Source organism: Sciurus carolinensis, chromosome 15, assembly GCF_902686445.1.
Source record: "Sciurus carolinensis chromosome 15, mSciCar1.2, whole genome shotgun sequence".
NCBI lineage: Eukaryota > Metazoa > Chordata > Mammalia > Rodentia > Sciuridae > Sciurus > Sciurus carolinensis.
Window position 1 is genome coordinate 74,649,687 of NC_062227.1, and position 20,415 is coordinate 74,670,101.

Sequence of the window (20,415 nt, forward strand, 5' to 3'; positions counted from 1 at the left end):
TCTGGAGATCAGAGAACATACAAATCAAATGAAAGACATCTCTTCCTTTGAGCATAATATAAACTCTGAAAGGGCGGGGTACTGGATCAATGTTTCCAGTAGCACAAATCATCTTCACACAGGAAGAATAATTACTGGCTCAGAAAGGGTGAGGCGCTACTGGGAAGTCCACTGGAACCTCGGCATGCACGCTCCCTCCACACATTTTGGCATTGTGACAAGTTTTCAGGGACGACTTTCATTTGGGTTTGCAGTTGACATTTTCTCATCACCCAGGTGCCCCTGAACAGCCCAAGCATCTTTAAATATGTTTTGCCTAAGGTCCAAGAATCAGGCCATTTTAGTAACGATCAAGGCTTATCATTTTGGTGAACCATGTCATGGAATGGCTTCAGTGGCAGGGACAAACCCACCAGGATAAACCAGAGCCCCTAACTCTGTCCCTGGACAAGACTTTTTTCTTGGAAATTGATGGTTGCTGGTTAGGTTTAAGTGTAGCTTGCCCACTACACTTGAGAAAGTGTGCAGTTTGCTTTTGTTTGTGCAAAGTGAGCCTAAAAGAAAAGAAAGCCTCCAACAGACCCTCCATCAAAAACAGCTTTGGGGGGAAAAGCTGTCCTGCTTTTCTTTCAAAAGTTAATTGACGGGAAGTTTGAGATCCCTACAAAATGTGCCTAGTTCCCTGGCATCCAGAACGCTCACACAGATGCCCCTGGGAAACACTGATCCCTGAAAACAAGACTTTCGATGCATCAAAGGCGGAGACACTGAGGTCTCCAGGTGTTTAGCAGCTTCCGCACAGCTAGCTCAATACCGCGGATCTGGGGTCCTGCTGTGCCTGCTGGGGTTTTCCGTACACATTTTGCTCTGCTGAACCTGGTTCTCAGCGCAGTTCTCCTTTCCTGCTTTCTAGGTCACGGCTTTGGTTCCTCCAAGATGTCACGTGCCCAGACGTTTCCCAGCTACGCCCCTGAACAGAGCGAGGAGGCCCAGCCCCCCTTGTCGCGATCCAGCAGCTATGGCTTCAGCTACAGCGCCAGCCTCATCCAATGACACCCAGCGGCCATGGCGACAGTCCGCCCTGGATCTGCCCAAGGGTCACTGTGCCCTCTGCCTCCTGGAAGACCACTTGCAGTACCAATTGACACGGTCGGGTCTCGCCCAGTCTCATTGGGAAGGTTAAAAACTGGAGTTCGCTTCCTTGATTCAGCGGTTAAGTCCTTTATTTATTGAATTTCTATGGGGGAATCTGTGTTCTACAAAAATAGAATCCAAATCGTATGAACAGTCATTTAAACAAAATTCTTTGGGTCTGACAGTAGCAGAAGCCTGGGCACTGAGAGAAGTCGCCCACACTGGGCTGTGCCCGGCAACAGGTGCCCACCGTGCCCTGGTCCAGTCCTCCTGTCTGAGCCCAGGGTCTGTCCTTGGACATAGCAATGACCCACCCCAAAGCTCTGTGACAGGGACACATCCAGTGAGGCTCCACAAATGGCACCTTAACTCCCTCCCTATAAATAAGACCAATGACAATTAAGGGAACATGAAATTAGAGCACTCTCTCAAGCAGGGCCCTGTAGCTCATGTGTGTGCGTGTGCGTGTGTGTGTGTGTGTGTGTGTAGAAAAATATAGATATGGATATTACTGTATCCATCTATATACCACAGTATATATCCAACTTGCTGAGGGCGACAGAATATGCTCACTTAAACTGTTGAAAACTATAATTTGTTGCATTAAAACTCAGATTGTTATGTTGAATAGCTATTTCTAAAATAGTGCTATTTAAAAATGGCTTCTCATTAGCAGCAGTATGTGCATAGTCCAGTCTACTCCTGACACAGGCAGGCGTAAATGAGGGACGGGAAATGCTTTGGAAGCAGAAGAACCAGCTGCACTGTCCCTCCCCTCCGGTGTCTCACTGTCTGTCCACGTGGTCTTGCTGTTCTCAATGTTTCTCCCCTAGTTGGTCCTCCTGAGCCACTCGAGGAAGAGTCTGTGATCACTGACCAGCTTCCATTTAGCCTCAGAGGACCCAGGAGTCGCCACCTGGGAAACTGAGAAAGAAACAAAAATACTTCAAAAAAACTCAGCTGTTTTGTAGTCAAGAGAAGAACAGGCCCAGGATAGCAGATACGGAGATTTAAAATTTTGTAGATGACGATCCATTGCCACCAGGGGTTTGTAACTAATTGTGTGATGGGCACTGGCTGGATTTTATTTTTTTCTTGTACTGGACATGGTTTGTCTGGGATTATAAGAGAAAGTGGATCACAGATAAATTTTTAAGCCCTGCAGTAAGCAGACCTATAAGGTTTTAAGGAAAGTGGCGATTTTCAAGTGAATTGAGAAAGTTTGGTTAATTCAGGTTGACATGGGTATGTCCGTCCTTAATTCTAAAAATAAAAATAACAGTTATTTGGCCTGGGTCATCTGATGCTAGGTGCCTAAGATGGTCATCTCTCAACCACTCCAGGGAGGGTTTAAAAAACTGGTGAGTCCAATTAAGCAAGAAGAAAACTTGTTTATTTTTCTTAATAGTAAAATATGTTAAACCATCGAGGTTTGTCAATAGAAAGGGTACCTTTTTTGCTAATCTCTGCAAAGATTCTTCTCATCCCTAACATAGCTTGAGAGCCAACTGGCAATTCATTTCAATGAATTACTACTGAATAAAAACGGTCTGCATTCCTCCTTGATAAACGTGCACTTAAGCAACTACCTAGACTCTGAATCAGTCAGTAGGTATGAAAACCCCATCAAGATACTAATCATAAGAGTTAATGTGCCTGCAAAAAATAATTGCACGAAAGCCTTCAGGGAGAGAAAGAAAATTAACCAAACACCCCACACTGCGAATTTTGCTGACACAGCAGAAGAGCAGAAGACCGATTTCTTTCAAGGACACGGCCTTCCTGGAATCCCAGCCTTCCGGGGTTAACATCTCTGAATTTCCTTAGCACACGGCATTTGCGATAGAAATGCCGGTGATCAAATCCACCAGAGCAGCTCCCAGCTGAGACCATTTCAGCACAGTTCCTAGTGAGGCCAACATGCAGGGGCTCTGGCCGGCTCACTCAGTCGAGCTGTTGCTCAGACAACCACAAGTTTCTACAAGGGACTTATGGGAAGAGGCCCTCAGGGGTCACGGTCCATGTCTCAGCTTTATTAATGTGCCAGAAGCACAGACAGCGAGTCCAGGGGGATTCTGCTAATTACACAAGTCTGCTCTTATGTCTCTGGTGGGAGACAAACATGGGCTTGAAGTTACTTCAGCAACACGTTTTGGTTCTGATCATTGCCAGTAAGCGTTAAGAGGTACCAAAGATCAGGCGCAAACTTGGGCCATTTATTCTGAAAATAGTGTCACCGAAAGAGTATGTGAAAGAGAAATTTACTTCCCAAATCTTTAGCACAATCTCATGACAATGAGAATAATGCTAAGAAATTCCTCATAATACCTTTTTAGAGCTTTATTCTAACATCCCCCTCAAAGTATATTTATAATTACAGCTAAATCAAAACTGCTATGTTGAGAGATGGGATTTACAGTGACTTAATAACACACTTGACATAAGGCAGTGTCACTGAAATAAAAATGACAAGCAGATAAATTGTCTACAAAACCAAAGATCGAAAGATACTTGGACCGGTCTCTCCGACCTTCATAAAATCAGTTCCACTGAGTGACAGAATAGCTGTGGGCACACGCTCAACTCCACTGAGCTCCCACTTTGCAAGTTGGTTCTCCCTTCAGATACTGTATCTTTAATATATTTGCAACTTTGTTTTAAGAGAGGGTTGCTATGAACCAAAGACATTTTTTGGCTCCTTCTGAAAGTGACTCAGTTGGGGTTCCTCCCAGATTTGTTCAGATGAATGAAGATAGCACCATTTCTACATCCAGTCGGAAGAGACCAAGGAGACATAAAGGAATCCAGCAGACATAGTGAATTCTCTTCTATCAACAGAGAAAGACTAGAGGCATACACACATTTCACAAAAGGATTAGATGAGGGGATTTATTTTTATGTCCCCAGTTTTTTCTTCTGATAATAAAGTACACATGACCAACACATACATTCTATTTAAAATGCAGAGTAGTACAAAATGACATTGACCCAATGGCTCATTATTCTGGGGAGAGGGAGAATAAAACAGATCTTTCACTTACTTATTGAACCAACAGTAGGCACTCAGAGCTAATTTATTTATGCAGGTTGGAAATATTTATGAATCAATTTTTGGGTCACTGCCACAATTTGAATTTGATGAAAAAAGAAGTATATATTTACTATATATTAGGAAAGATGCTGTTTGATAGAGCATGTGAAATAAAGTGAAATCTATTTACTAAAACCAAGTCACACCTCTTTTACCAAACGGTAACTGAAGTACTAGTCCTAGTATCTTGTACAATTCTTCTATGTCTTCATCAGGAAATTGTCTGAAAATCATGCTTCACCAATAAAACAGCCAATCATTTATATCTTCTATTCAACAAAGACAGTGGACTGGTAAATAACTTTACACTGTTAGTAGTACTTTCTACTGATCCAGTTTATTGCATGTGGTATCTTTATAGTAGATATTAAAATACATTGTAAAGATTGATGTCTAGCCCCAGTCTTTGGTCAATATCTCAGAAAACTTTGTAAAAAAAGCATGAGTACTTTACTCCCTTAGTTATTGGAACCTTTACAAAAGTCAATCATTATTGCTACAGTGAAACTAAGGAAATTATACTCTTATAACAAAGTATATTGTCCAGTTTTGACCATCATAACAGCACAATCAGGGGGCAATATTCAGTGGGGATGAGCTTTAGGCCTTTAACACCTCATGTTTCACAAAAAATATTACACTAAAAACTGCTCAGGGGCTGGGTTGTGGCTCAGTGGTAGAGCGCTTGCCTGGCACATGTAGGCACTGGATTCAATTCTCAGCACCACATAAAAAAATAAATAAAGATATCATGTCCATCTATGACTGAAACTAATTTTAAAAACTGCTCAAAGTGCAAATTATGCATTTTCCCCAATTCTATTAACAAGTCTATCAATATCTTGCAATTTCAAATTACTTTATCAATCATTAATTAAATAAGTTCTGGAACACCACCTTCTCAAAATAGGTGAAAATTTGCCTCTGGGTATGCATTAGTAGTAATTACAATGGATGATATGCCACACAGATTAATTTTTAACCTTTGAAATTCACCAAATCTGTGTATCTGCAGCTATGAAGTGTAGGGGGCAAACTTCCCTCAGAAGGGGTAGAGAGGATGGTGACTATTCAGGAGGACGAATTTGGTAAAATGATGAAGAATCCATTGAAATGCCCAGAGTAACACTCAGAACCTACCTTCCTAGCAGCCTGACCCAGTTCCAAGTCATGGTGTGGCCTTCTTTCCTAGCGCCATCTCCTGCTAAGTGCGCAACTTAAAGAAGACATGGCTGCATCACACCTTGACCACAGAAAGAAGCAGTTTGCCAACAAATATGCCTCTTTCCATTTAGTTAAAAAAAAAAAAAAAAAAAAAAAACTAACACAAAAGAATGGGTCCCCATGGATAAAAGTATCTTCAGTAGTATGAGAATCCCTTTTCCATGGACAACCTCACTGGGTAGCTAATGAAGATACATTGAGCCCGGCAAGAGTCTAAACATGTGAGAAGCAACCTCATGGGTGCGATCTTTGTAAATGTATTCAAAAGATGACCCACCTTTAAATCTGTGGGACTATGCAAATCCTATTTTCTCACTCGCGAATGTGACCCTTGTATCATTTCTACAACCATTCTGAAAGAGAAGGCATTAAATAGTGTGTAGACACTGGTGAAAGTATTGCCAGATGCTGGACACGTTTTTGAGAAAGGTGGAATGTTAGCCAGCTCTTGAAGCCCTCGTTAACGTTACATAGAAAAAAGGTCTCATTGTATGTTTCCCTCAGGAGAAAGTTGAAACCCATAATTTGCTCAATGGAAAAAAAAAAAAAAAAAACTAGTTCCAGGCTCCAGGTCCAGGAATGTTTCCTTGGCCCCATCTTGTCTCCCATTTAGATGTAGTGGGAGTTGAGAAATGCCACATGGCCTCGTAATAAATAAGACTTGTGCTTTTAAGTGTTTTGCCATATTTTTGAATTGCTCTAGTTCTTCTTGAACTCATTATCAGCTATATCCCTAAAGAGACTTTCTGGAACATTGCATTAAACCTGTAGGTCATGAATGATTGGCATAAGCTTTATTACTTTTAAACTGCTATCCAGTTATTTTTTTAAAATTCAAACTTATTTTTTGCCGACCAACATATGATATGTTGGTGCATATTAATTATACAAAATTATGGGTTTCACTGTGGCATATGAGTGCATGCATAAAAACATAATTTGATCAGTTTCAGTCCTCAATACCTTTTTTACCCTCTCTTGACCTCCTTCCTTGTGTCCCTTCTGCTTTATCCTAAAGTAATAGTTAAACTAAAAAAATTAAATAGGAGTATGTATTTTTCAGTACTATGAATTCTTCATATTATAATTATGATTATTATTTGGGATATTTATCCCTCCACAGCACTTTAGGATGTGATTATTTGTGACATTTGTCATAATTTTGTTAGACAATTGATGAATCAGGGCTACATTTTTTTTCATGAGAACTTCAAAAAGCTTCTTTCTCAACAGAAGTTTGAAAGATGAATTTTTTTACAAATACCTTACACACACAAAAATACCTTACATATCAAGTTTCCTTATAAATTTCACTAAGCAATTGTTTAAATTAACTGAAGTTTGAATAAGAACTAAGTTAAAAATAGTTCACTTACTAAATAACATGAAAACCGCATTTTACTTGTAATTTTCATATTTTTTCCCTGATTTGAGATTTGAATACCTTGTAAATATCTGAAGTAGAGGAAAAATTCACTTGTTATAGAATATTCCTTCTAATAATTCCATTTATGTCCTAAGTTTTTCTTTTAACTATCTTCTATGTTTACTTCCCACATCTGTGTCCCACATCCTGGTTGTCAGAAGAATAACTGTATTCAAACTTTTTTTATCATTATCTTGGGCCCAAATTTAGTAGCTAATACAATTAACTTCCTTTCTGTTTCCCACTTATGGTATGAAGTTAGACTAAGAGCATAAACCCCACTCTTTCTGTTGTTGCAGAACCTTGTGTCAAGCAGAGCAAGGCGGCTGGCCGCATTCTGTAGGGTGCCGTTGTCGGAACTTAATCCTAATTCACCCCAGAGACCCACGGTCTCCAAAATGTTGTTTCTTACCACATAGTTGAAATTTAAAAGCCCACAAAGAAGAATACTGAGATATGATTTAATCTTTTAAAGTCACTGCAGCATTTCTAAGAAAACATCTTCAGAGGGTTTCTATGGTGGTTCCAAATCCTTATTTGACAGAGGTACTGAAAGGCAGCAAAGGGAAGAACAAAATGATAAGAGAGAGTAAATACCTTGAGAGTAAGTATCAATCAGAAGCTAAGATGATATAGGTCAATATGAAATAGTAATTCAACCACTCAAATTCAGATTCACAAATCTATTGCATAGTTCAAGAAACAATGCTTAACTCTTATCAAAAGTGTGTGTGTGTGTGTGTGCGTGTGTATGTGTGTGTGTAAGAGTGGAAGGAGTGGAGGCACTACAGCTTCAAATTTGGGGAAAGACCCATGGAGTAGACGATTCTTCCCAGTTATGAGCCACTTTATCTTTCAGTTGAACAGGGCAGTGCATGAAGATTAGCAAGTCAGTCAGCTCCACGACATGAAGGCCAGTGATTGTTCACTACAGATGACAGGAGACCTCTCAGCATCTGCGGTAGCTCCTCATCCCACCGCCCTGCACCCCAGCTGTCATGCGCACGTGCGCACCCACGTACACACACACACACACACACACACACACACACTTTAGTTTTGACCCACTCTGTACATTTCACTGTAGGTTACCTTTCTTCTTTTTAGATTCGCATAGAATCACCCTGTCTTGGCATAATTTTTATCTCTATGAATCTCCAAAATATATTAATTTATATATGTTTGCTTTCTGTAAAACTCTATTTAATTAATTTATGTATACGTTGTGAAGTCTTATACTGTACATTGTAAAGGGATGTCATTTGTGGTTGGCTAAATGTTGATGATCGTTTTGATAAAAACGGCATTGGAAATTAAGCCCTTGTTAAGAAATAAAACAATACAAATTTTCTTCTGTTAGAAAACATGATTGGGCATACTTTGTTTTCAATTATAATTTCTTCCAAATAAATGATAGTCTGGGGAACTCTGTACTGAAATACTAGTTGGGCCACTTTTTGGGATGAAATGCAAAGGTATAGCTGTCCCTGGAACATAAGTGTGAATTTCTGGTAGAACAGAAAATAATAATGAGGCAATAATAAAATTAGGAAATTCAATTATTTTTAAATCTGTCTGTGTGATTTTTCCCTTTGATTAAAATACATGAAATACATACTTGAAGAATTACCTTCTTCTAAACTTACAGTATGCATATATATGTATATATATACATATATATCAGTCCTTAATTGATAAACCTAATCTATTATTCTCAATGTCTTATGTAATTTCAAGAAATAGACAAATAATATTGATACAAGGAGGAAATTTTATAGTTGTGCAATATCAAAACTTGCTTCACCACTTTTAAAAAATGTAAAGCAGTTCCAAAATATTACCTTACACCAAAATTTTGCATGATTGAGACCTTGAACAACTAAATTGATGGTTTTACAAAGCCCATGGGTTATTTAATATTGCTAGCAGTGTAATATTAAATGATTTTCTTACCTTTCTGTTATTGTGTGATAACATGTAACTATGTAATTAAACAGAATCCTGACAATCATATTCTGCTAACCTTTAAAATGTTACTTATTCCTTCACTTATTGGCTTGCTATTTTCAAAATAAAGTAAAAGAAAGCCCTTTATTAAATGTAAGGTTACTGAGAATTTGTTATGTATTTCCAGTGTTTTCCTAACCCTATCTTATTATGTAACTTAATTTATTATGTTGAATATGGTTTGGTGGAATCATAGCATATTAATATTGAAGATGACATTAGAGAGCAACACATTTATCTTCTAGTAAAAAGATATCCAGAGTGTGTAAGTGACTTTCATTGTGTGATACAACTAGATAATGGGTTTTCTTCCAACACTCTGCTCACTCTTTAATAACCAAAGACAATTATTGAAAATGAATACTTGGTAGGCAAATTTATACATCAACACTGAAATATATGCAATTAGACACTATCCTCACCGGCTTCCTGATGTTAGTGATCAATGACTTCCCTTATTATATTCTTTCCTGTGATCAACCTTTGTTCTAGGATTTAGACCTGCCTAGAAATACATTTACAAAATCTGTTTCTCAAACAGTCCAGGTTTCCTGTTTACTTTATTAGATGAATTTGTTCTTTACTCCTAGAGATTCAAGCTTTTGAAGAGAGTGGAGACCTTCCTAACACTGGGCAACCGTTTTCTCAGTAATGGAACCTGGATCCGGCACTCGGTTCTGTTAATGTGTTCTGTGAGTGGGTCCAGACAAAGTCATGAGTAATCTATGGGATCTTCCATGCTCTGAGCCAGAAGAAGTTTATGAAATACCCAGGAGTAGCAATGAGAATGAAAACAATCCCTGCTGTCCTGATACTGAATGAAATACAGTTTATTCTGAATATGAACTTTCGAGCCACTTTTGCAACAAATTGGTGATATGGACTCGGTGGAGTCTCTTTTCCCTTTTGTCACTATTAAAATTACAAGGACTACATTTCCTAAAGAATATGTCTTTAAGAAGACTGTAAATGTCTACACAGGCTTAGAGCTGACATCGAAGGAGATATTTAATACATAAGCATCACAGGGCATAGCCCCAAAGCAATTACTCTGCTATTTTTGTAATGTATGAAGAAACCAGCTCTCTCTTTTTCCAACTAGACAAGTTTGTCTAATTTTGGTATCCATATGATGAATTGTTAAAATAAATGTGGAGCAAGAACTGGATAGAATATCTCAACACTCATGGAAACATGGGTTATCCCAACATGTAGGCATTTTAGGATATCCAGCGCTGAGTTAAGTGTGATCTCAAAGGCCAGTCATTGTTCATTGGGTTCTTGCCATCTCCAGTGTGTGGAGAAAGCACACACAATCTCTCTCAGTCTTTGGTCTTTCCTCCTTTTAATTCCCTTTGACATACTTCAACATCAAGGGTAGTGCTGAGGGGGAGGGCACACCGCTCCCCCAGGAGAGCTGGGGCAGGAGAGGGGTGAGAGGGGAGGCAGGCAACCCCGGCCTCACCAGCTCCCTGACGCACATCTCAGAACACTCTCGGAATTTCACCTCCTCTCCTCTCCTCCCCTCTCTTTCACTGAATAGACTGGTTTGAATCACAGAAAATTATTGCATAGTCTAATGAAATCCCCAATCATCTCTTGCTGCTTGAATGCTATATACTTTTTTAAAAAAATTCTTAAATCCTCTTTCCTCTTTTGACACAAACTTGTGTGTAAGACCAATATGCACATGGATATTCTCACTCATGTCACTTCCTACACATGTGTGAACGACAGAGACTCCTTCTGAACCCAGAACACTCTTCTGAATAAATGCAAACTTCCATTGCAATGCAATCAAAGGAGAAAATACTATTTCAAAATTCAATTTGAAGAGCATTAATTTAATCTTCATGCAGCTGGGATTCAAAAGAAAGACTTGATCCCTCCCGTAAGGAGCTCACCATGTGGAGAGGCATATGTAACCTCGTCCTGTTCAGTGAATGTCCCTTGAGTACCATGAAGCTTAATAAATTCCTTTCTTGTTCCAGTATCTATGAAATGTTATTTTTAGGTGCCTGCTTTTTTTGAGGTTTCTATTTTTTTAAACAAATCTAATTACATTTCAGGGAGCTGAGTGCAGAGATAGAGCTTGATACACCTTCCACCAACAAATAAATATTAAGGTCACTGCCTAGAAATAACCCATTTCACTCTTACTAGTCACCTCACTCTCTGCAGTATAATATTTTTAAAAACGTGACAAGGAATAGATCTAGAACATTCTACTTAGCACTCCACTCCTGCTCTCCTAGGCCCCCTGCTCCTCATACCTGACTGACCCTCTTTCTGAGCTTTCTCCATTTAAAAGGGCATGATCAGACTGGGAAAAGAAATGAAGGAGGACTCTTGAGTTTAGAATTTATAGATGGCACAACTAGGAATTTAAATGGTAAAGAATGCCCACTGATATTTTTAATACGTGCACAACCTAAACTGCTTTGGGGTGACACCCGATAGCTCAGGAAAAACCAACATTACACTACAGAGAGGACACAACGTGCACTCTACTCACAAGCAGAATGTGACTCCCTGCTTCACATGACATCGCATCTCCCACCCCTTCTGTGGAGACAGAAAACACAGAGGGACCTAAGAGACACTGCACCCCAAGAGACTTATATCATGGTGTCTGGCACTGCAAACAATCACAGTTTGAAGCTATATTTGACCGTGTTTTGATTGGGCTGATAGGTGGGGGTTGGGACATTATTTTTAATGTATCAGAAAACTATGACATTTCTTAGTGCAGATCGTTGCTATCAACTCTTGAGTAGAAGAGGCCACACTTGTCTTTTTGTGCTCCTCCATGGACACCATATTTCCTTGAAGCTTACATGATGTGATTCTTACTGCTAGTTATTATTAATGCTTTTTCCTAATCTAGAAGAGACAATGACATGTTTGGGGCACTTGGGTTTTCTGGTGGCTTATTAGTTGACAGTAATAGGAATGTTCAACTTCAACACTGCTCCTACTAAGTAGGGTATAATTTCAGAAGAAATGATTAAATGATCTGTCAATAAAAGTTTTGCAGTATTATGCTATATGGCCATATGCAGTGGCAAACTAGGAGGCAACTCTAGAACTTGGGTCCATATTTTATGTCCAAATAGGTCTTTCACACATTTATAGTGAATATTCCTCTAAAAATTATACTGCAAAGGGCTACAAGATTCTTCTACCTTCTGTTTTATTTATCTTTTTTTCTATTGAGTTTTCTTCTTTTAGAGACAAATCATATATATATATATGTATGATTCTTGACCAAGGTCTTAGTTCTTTGACTCCTATCATGAGTCTTCAAATTCTTATTTATTTTTTTGTGTAACTGAACCTTAAAATAAATTAATATCAAACATCTATGACCAGCAAAATTCTGCAATATGACTTGCATTTTCATTTTAGCAGAATTCCAAAAACAATTCCTGAAATCTTGTGCCTCAGACAGAACTCAGTGATGAGTGAACATTACTGACTACATCTGCTTTAGCTTTTGTTGATTGGATTGACTAGACATATTTTCTTCTGTGACGTGAGACAAATTTTCTTTGCATTACCTTTGCTTCTTTTTGGACTCAGAAAACTTTATTATAAAAACATTGATCTGAACATACAGGAAAACTGAGTATGATCTCATATTAATCTTCAGATTATCTTCTATATTTCATTTCATATTTTTTAAATATTTATTTTTAAAAAATACTTATTTTTTAAAATAAATGTGTCTGATTTGTGTATACCATAAATATTTATGCCAGTTCATAAAAATGGGCTAAAAACAGCACAGATTAGAAAGTCAAATGGGACAGAGGCCAGTGTCCAGCTGTTCTTGTGCAGCCTCAAGAAGTCAGGACAAAGACACAGCTCAGAAACCAAGAGAGCACAAACACACTACCCGTGCGAGGAGAAGGACCTGCTATCCACTGCCAATGTGGAAAGAGCTTGTAAGATGTCACTGCCATGCTCACATCACGTAAAAGCAGGAAAACTGAAAACTATACCTTTCTTAGACCTGTCACAGGACTGAGGTCCCAGAAAACATAGGCACCCCAAAAATCTGGAGTGACAGACATATCCAGAGAGATACAGGAACCATTCTGCTGTGCAGAGATGAAGCCCTGGAGCTATCAGGGACAGGAGCACTGAATGACAAGTCAGCTCACTTGCTGCCATTTGATTATAAATAAAATCTCTTGGGAGCTCTAGACTTGGAGAGTCTCCATACTTCCATGAGCTTCCCCTCCAGGACACTCACCAGGTTTTCATTACAAGGCTCCAGGACAAATCTCACCGCTCTGGCCAGGAATGGCAAAGCACCAGGAAGTAAGCCACAAGCCTTCTCAGTAACAAAGGCTACCAAGGGGGAAAGACCTTCCCCAAGTCACACCAGAGTCCTAGACCCTGCAGCTTTCCTGTCCCACTTAAGAAAGAAAAAATAATAATAAGCAAGTCAACAGGGTTAGGCCTTCAAGGGAACACACTGGGAAAGCAAGCGAGGGCAGGGTGGAAAGCTGCCCCCGAGAGGAGACTCTGTCTGCCAGCGCAGGCCTGATTCTCCTTTCAGAGACGCGGACCCTCCCTCCCTGTGACTTGCCACACAGCCACAGGACCCCAGCACAACTGCAGCGAATCGCAGGTGAAAGAGCTGTGGAACAGAAAACCTCTGAGGAGGGGGCAGTTAGGGAAGCCGGAAGCGTAGGGAAGGAGAAAGAGAGAGAGAAACCAAAGAAATCAGCCACATAAACAACAACAAAAAAAAATCCACAGGACACTAGAGGAACTCAAAGGCATTTATCACCTACGGCTATGACAGGCTTCCGCACAATCCAACATCCGGTCAGGTTAAGGTAAATCTGCAAACCAAAGTCCTATCCACCTCGGTTCCCAGTACACGATACACTAAGTCTGGCTTTCTGGGAAAAAACTATGAAAATTGTTTACAGGCAAGAGAAGATATGGTGTGAAGAGACAAAGCAATCATTGAACCAGAGAGATGGTGACTCGTGTCAGAATCATCAGACAAGGAGACCATGATGAAGATGTTCAGGGCTCTATGGAAGAACCAGACAGACAGCAGAACAGATGGGCAGTGTAAGCAGAGAGGTGGACTCTAAGAAGAAATAAAAAATAATTGCTAGAAATAAAAGCACAGTGACAGAAATGAGCACTGTCTTTGTTGGGATTATCTGTAGACTTGTCACAGCTAAAGAAAAGGATCAGTGGTTAAAATTGGTCCATATAAACTTGGGAAAGTAAAAGGTAAGCAGGAAAAGAGAACGAACACCCAAGAACTGTGGAATAACTTCCGAACGAGCACAAAATCAGAATCCCAGGAAGAGAATAAAAAGAGAATGTAGCAAAACAATATTTGAAGAAATAGTGTCTGCAGACTTGCCAAAATTTATGATAGACACTAAACCATAGCATCAGGAAGCTCAGAGAACACCAAATAGGATAAATGTATAAAAAACAAACCAACCAACCTATGATAACTACTTAAAGGGTATGCTAAGGGAGAAAATAGAAGTACATACAGAAGGAAGATAATAGAAGAGAAGGTAAAAATTCAAAGAATAGGTGCAATAGTAGAAAACAGTTACAAACATGGTAGATACTAATCCAACTCCAATAATAATCACTTGTGCCCTTTTTTGGTTCCTGTGATCAAGAAAAGTGTATGCGTTGTGATTGCCCACCGCCTGCAGGCGGTGGGTGATCATAAGTGGTGCCGAAACCCGGGACCCTCGAGTTATAAAGAAGAAACTGATCAGGTAAATACAGGGAAAGTAAAGTACAGTCTGGCCAGGTTAAAGTTCGCTGGATAAGCGACGAGTTAAAGTTCGCTGGGTAAGCGACGAGTTAAAGTTTGCTCGATAAGCCAAGAGTTAAAGTTTGCTGGATAAGTGACGAGTTAAAGTTTGCTGGATAAGCGACGGAGTTAAAGTTCACGGGAAGCGACTAGTTAAAGTTCTCGGGAAGTGACAGAGTTAAAGTTCGCTGGAAGCAACGGAGTTAAAGTTCGTGGGAAAAGTGACGAGTTAAAGTTCGCAGGAAAAGCGACAAGTTGAAGTTCACAGGTAAGCGATGGGGTTCGAGGGATAAGCGACGGAGATTGAGTGTTTGTAAGTGCTTTCTCTTTTGTTTTGCTAGTTAAAGTGCTTTGCATTCTGTTAGTTTAATAGAGAAATATGGGCACTGAAATGTCATGAATGCGCATGGAAGGTCCCTTAAAGGATTTGCTCCGGGCCAATGGAATTCCTCTTGAAACTAAAACAGCCCGAACCAAATGCAGAGAGGCCATAAAACAAGGGGAAGAGGTTTTGGAGGAAATAAAAGAGGAAAGGTCTAAAGCATCAGAAAGGGCATCAATAAGATCAGAGACAGACAAGGAAAATAACTGGGTGTGAGGAACAACTTGTTAGGAAGAGGGAAATCAGTTTAGGGGAGGGTCCCCCATTAGGAGTCTGCCCTACGTTATCTGCCCTTAAGGCCTGCTTCTCTCCAGGACCTCTCAAAGGGGGCTCCAAATTTCTCCCCAAAGAGCCGTCGCCTTAAGAACCGCCGGCTCCTCCCGGTTGCATCTCCTTACAGAAACTCACAAACTCTAACCGCCGCTCCCCCCCCCCCCCCAGGGCCTTCCCGGTAAATGTTAAAATGTTAGTTTGGGAAGGAATGACTACCGATAACAAATTGGCCTGTGCAGGGATGAAAGATGACTCCATGGGAAGGTGGATTGTGGCTACCAAAGATATTGGCACACAGCTTCCATAAGCGAGCGGACAGATGGAAAGGGATTCCTTATCTTCAAGTCTCTTCTTTCTTGCGCTTCTCTGCTAATTCCTTCTCCTCCTCCAACTTCGCCCCACCCAGCCCACCTAGTCCTCTTGCCATGAGGTCCCACATATGCCGGTGTGAAGGGAGTAACCAGCCCAACCATCAGTGGCATGTCCTAGTAAGGAGTATGATATAGTAGCCCCAGTCCCCACAAATATTGGGAGATAAATTGTTTCACAATTTTCTGCATCCAAACCTGAATTGATTACTAACCAGGATTGAGGGTTAAAATGCCCTAGGCATCAAGTTTCTGCTGGAACATTTTGTCCCCTTTCAGATCCAAATCTCAGCCAAGACTTACATTGAAATGTAAATAGAGAAAGCCTGAAGGCTCAGTAGGAGACCGGTCTCAAACCCTAGAAAAAAAAAAAAAAAAAGCAAAAAGTCTTACCTGAACTCCAGCAAAAGTAAATTTTATGGTGTTTTACTAAAGTACTTAATGGCCGCTTCATTTTTCCAGGACTCTTGTTTTTTTTGAATTCTACATTTTTTTTTTGAGCTCATGATTTTTTTGATTAGTTCTATTTTTTTTATTCAACTAGAGTTTTTGAACATCTGTTACATTGCAATGGAGATTCACCTACAAAGTTTGAAGGCCTTTGATTTTGTGTTATGTGTATGTCGTGCTGTCCAATGTCATGTTTTGTCTGTATCAAAATTGAGCGCTCCTAAAATTAAAATTTAAAAATGGATCCAAATATTTTTAATTCACGTGATTTAAAAAGGTTCGATTTAAATTGGGTAAACTAATTGAAGTAAAATGTCTTGAAAATAACTTGCAGGTCTCTAGGTGGTCAAACTAATATAATGTTGATGTTTATAAAATGTCTAACATCAATTTTTCTAGGACTTTCCTCCAACAAGAAAAAGCTGACAAATACTGTTCAGGACACTTGTCTAATATCTTTTTTTTTTTTTTTTTTTTTTAAGAAAATAAGTGAATTAGAATTGACATGCATGGGATTACTCAAATGTGTTTGTACAGAAAATTGTTTTGTGTCATCACTAAAAACAAGGTTACTAAGAGTTATGTCCTAACAGGTACAATTCTATACACATAGGGTTCCAAAATTTCAACTGTGTTTCAATTAGAGTACTATAAACAGCAAAATATTTAATCTTATTAAAATAGAGTAATTTTTCTAAATTCAGAAATTTCATAAGAGTTGTTTCAGAATGTGAATAAAAAGGGGTCAACAGGAAAGAGAAAATAAAGGTTCTGGGTATGGAAATATATTTAGTAAAAGGAAAAGGAAATGTTTCTGGGTAAGAAAGTGCTTATGTGATGAAATACATGAGGGTCTAAGTAAGTGCTAAGAAAGTCTATGTGTAAGTAAAGGGGAAGTTTCAACAAGCTTGTGTGTAACTAAGTTGGTTGTATGTATGTGAGACAGCTAAAGCTATTTAAGGTTTTTCCTAAGGTGAAATACTAATGTTCTAATATAAACCAAAGTTTAATCTATATGGTAAAATGACATGGTAAAATAACAAGGATTTCTTAGAAACACTAATTTACTCTTAACTTTGTGTCTATTAAGTTTTATTCTTTAGAACAATTAGTCTTAAAAATAGGGGTTTATACAATTATGGTTAAGCAACTGTTAGAGTATTGTACTACGTTATAGAGTCTAAATTTTTCTTTAAAAACTAAATTTGGTAAGAACCAACTTCTCACTAAATTTGAAATAACTCTAACCACAGGTATACCTTATAACCCACAAGGACAAGATATTGTTGAACGTGCACATCTCACCCTCAAAAATACTCTTTATAAACAAAAAGGGGGAATAGGGGAGACCTTCAGGTCCCCTAAAGATAAACTTTCTCTTTGCCTCTTTATTTTAAATTTTTAAACTCAGGATAATGAGGGTCGCTGTGCCGCTGAGAGACATGGCAATCATAAACAACATGATAGAGTGACGGTAAAATGGAAGGATGTTCTTACAGGACAATGGAACGGCCCGGACCTGGTGCTTTACTGGAGCCGCGGCTCGGTTTGTGTGTTTCCGCAGGACAAAACATCGCCTATCTGGGTTCCTGAGCGACTAACTAGACCAGTGCCAATGCTACCAACAAGTAACTCAGACCAACATACTTCTGATGCTCGTGGCCCCCCTTGAACTAACTTACAACCTCTTTTTAGTCTCTTAGGAGGAACAGTTCAACTATGTATCTCTCAATGTTGGAATGCTTCTAGGTTCCCGCTGGCAGTCTTAATGTGTGTTCCTACCTTCCTACCAGTCCCAGTCTCTGTTACAGATGCGGAATTGCCAGTGTTACTATCAAGAAACAGGAGAGATTTTGGCATCACAGCGGCTGTGGTCACCACGGTAGCAGTCTCTGCAGTGGCAGCCGCAACCGCAGCAGCAGCATTGACAGCAACAACAATCACTTGACAGCTGCAGCCTTAGAGACTAAAGAGACCCTAAACCAACATCAATCAGCAGGCATACTCCTTGTAAATCAAAGAGTGGACTTACTACAAGAACAAGTGGATATCTTGCAAGAACTTTTGGGACTGGGATGTGTTTATCCTTTAAGAGCAGTGTGTGTCACCCCTATTGCTTAGAATAACCTTAGCTCTGTGGTTATGTTATCTAAAAATTGGTCATCTACGTTTGATACTCAGAGTCAATGCCACCAGGGTTCAGTTACATCGGTATCTGAGATGTTCTCTTTGTTATCTAAAGCCCTGGGATTGACAAAACAGTGGGCTGGAACAGTGGCTGTTCTGATTATTATCTGCTTAGGGATAGCCTATGTTAGATGCAGCCAAATCAGAGCTCGCCAAGATGCCCGACATCATCAATGGGCTATAGTACAGGCTTTGACAGCCATTGAGACAGGCACATCCCCCCAGGTATGGCTAAGCATGCTAGACCAGTAGTCAAAGACGGGTAAGATCCGTGGAAATGCATACCAACCTTAGGCAGGGTTCTGACGCCTGGAGGTCAGAATTCCAATGACGGGTAAGGATGTAATTTGCCATGGACAACCTAAGACAGGCAATGGTCCCAAGTCATCTTTTCTTTATTTAAAGAATAAGGGGGAGATGTCAGGGGTAGGCTCTGAGGGCCCCAGAGCCGCACCGTGGCCTGATCTCTAAGATGGCGCCTGGCAGCTTGCCAAACATAGCTGCACTCATAAACAAGTTTTAGGAAGTAACTCTGGTTGGCTGTTGTACATGAGGCGATCCCGGTATCTGCCTGCAGACTGTTCCTTGATAGGCTGACTTTCCTGGTAGTCTACTCTCTGATAGGCTGATGTTCTCAATATAAGTCTGAGACTTGTGGAATAAAGCCCCTTTTTGGTTCCTGTGATCAAAAAAAAAAAAAAAAATCACTTGTATTTGAATGGTCTGAATATGCTAATTAGAAGACAATTGCCATTGTGGATTTTTTAAAATTTATTTTATTTTATTTGTTCTAATTAGTTGTACATGACAGTAGAATGCATTTATACATTTTTATAGATCATACATAGAGTATAATCTTTCATTTTTCTGATTATACATATTGCAGGAACACATTGGTCATGCAGTCTTTTATGTACATGAGGTAATAACGTCTGTTTCAATTACATGTTGTCCATAAGAAACACACTTTATGTACAAGACTCACATAATTTAAAATTAAAGGGTGGCAGAAAGGCATACCAATGGGAGACAAAAGAAAACTGGGGTGGTTGTGTTGGTTTCAGAAAAGGCAGAGATTCAGAAGGAGTTTCCAGGGCATGAAAAGGAATATTATGTGAGGTAAGGAGTTGATTGTCTAATGCAACATAACAGCCCTGGAAGTGTCTGTCATGACAAGAGTATCAAAGACTGAACCATTCCAAGGTGGTACTAATGTGCAGTCCACCAACCTCGCATGAGCCTTCCTTTTCTCCTCATGTCTGACAGCATTTATCTTTGTTTGTATTGATGGGGGCCATTCTAACTGGAGGGAGATGAAATTTGGATTTGGATTGGCTCTTCCCTGATTGCTAATGTGTTGGACGTTTTTCCATCTATTTTTAGCCATTTGTATTTTTTCTTCTAAAGAACATCTGTTGAGTTCATCTGCCCATTTATTGATTGGGTTAGTTGGGGGGGTTGTTTGTTTTCGTTCTTTATTTATTTTGGATATTAATCCCCTGTTAAAGAGTAGCTATCCAAGATTTTTTTCCCATTCTGTAGGCTCTCTCTTTACACTCTGGTTTACTTTGCTGTACAAAAGTTTTTTAATTTGATGCCATCCCACTTACTGATTCTTGGTTTTATTTCTTGAGCTTTAGGAATCTTTTTGAGAAAGTCAGTGCCTGCCCCAATATGTTGGAGTGTTGACCTTTTCCTTCTAGCAGTTTCGGTGTTTTTAATTCCTAGGCCACCGATGCACTTTGTGTTGACTTCCATGCAGGTTGAGAGGTAGGGATCCAGTTTCACTCTTCTTCATATGGATATTCAGCCTTCCCAGCACCATTTGTTTAAAAGGCAGTCTTTTCTCCAGTGTATGTTTTTGGTACCTTGTCATGGATCAGATGACTGTATCTGTATAGATTTTTCTCTGTGTCTTCTATTCTATTCCATTGGTTTTAATGTTGGTTTTTATGCCAATACCATGCTGTTTTTGTTACTGAAGATATGTACCATAATTCAAGATCGGGTTTGTGATGCCTCTAGCCTCTCCCTTGTTGCTAGTATTACTTTGGCAATTCT

At 39.5% G+C, this 20,415-nt stretch overlaps 1 protein-coding gene across 1 annotated transcript in view; it reads left to right on the top strand.

The window, feature by feature from the left end:
- Positions 1 to 8,969, top strand: part of Dok6 (docking protein 6) — a 428,272-nt gene extending 419,303 nt beyond the window's left edge. The window contains exon 8 of the mRNA XM_047526969.1: positions 914 to 8,969. Within this exon, the coding sequence (XP_047382925.1) occupies positions 914 to 1,053 (140 nt within the window). The 3' untranslated portion in view covers positions 1,054 to 8,969. The remainder of the gene's footprint in view (positions 1 to 913) is intronic.
- The last annotated feature ends 11,446 nt before the right edge of the window (positions 8,970 to 20,415 follow it).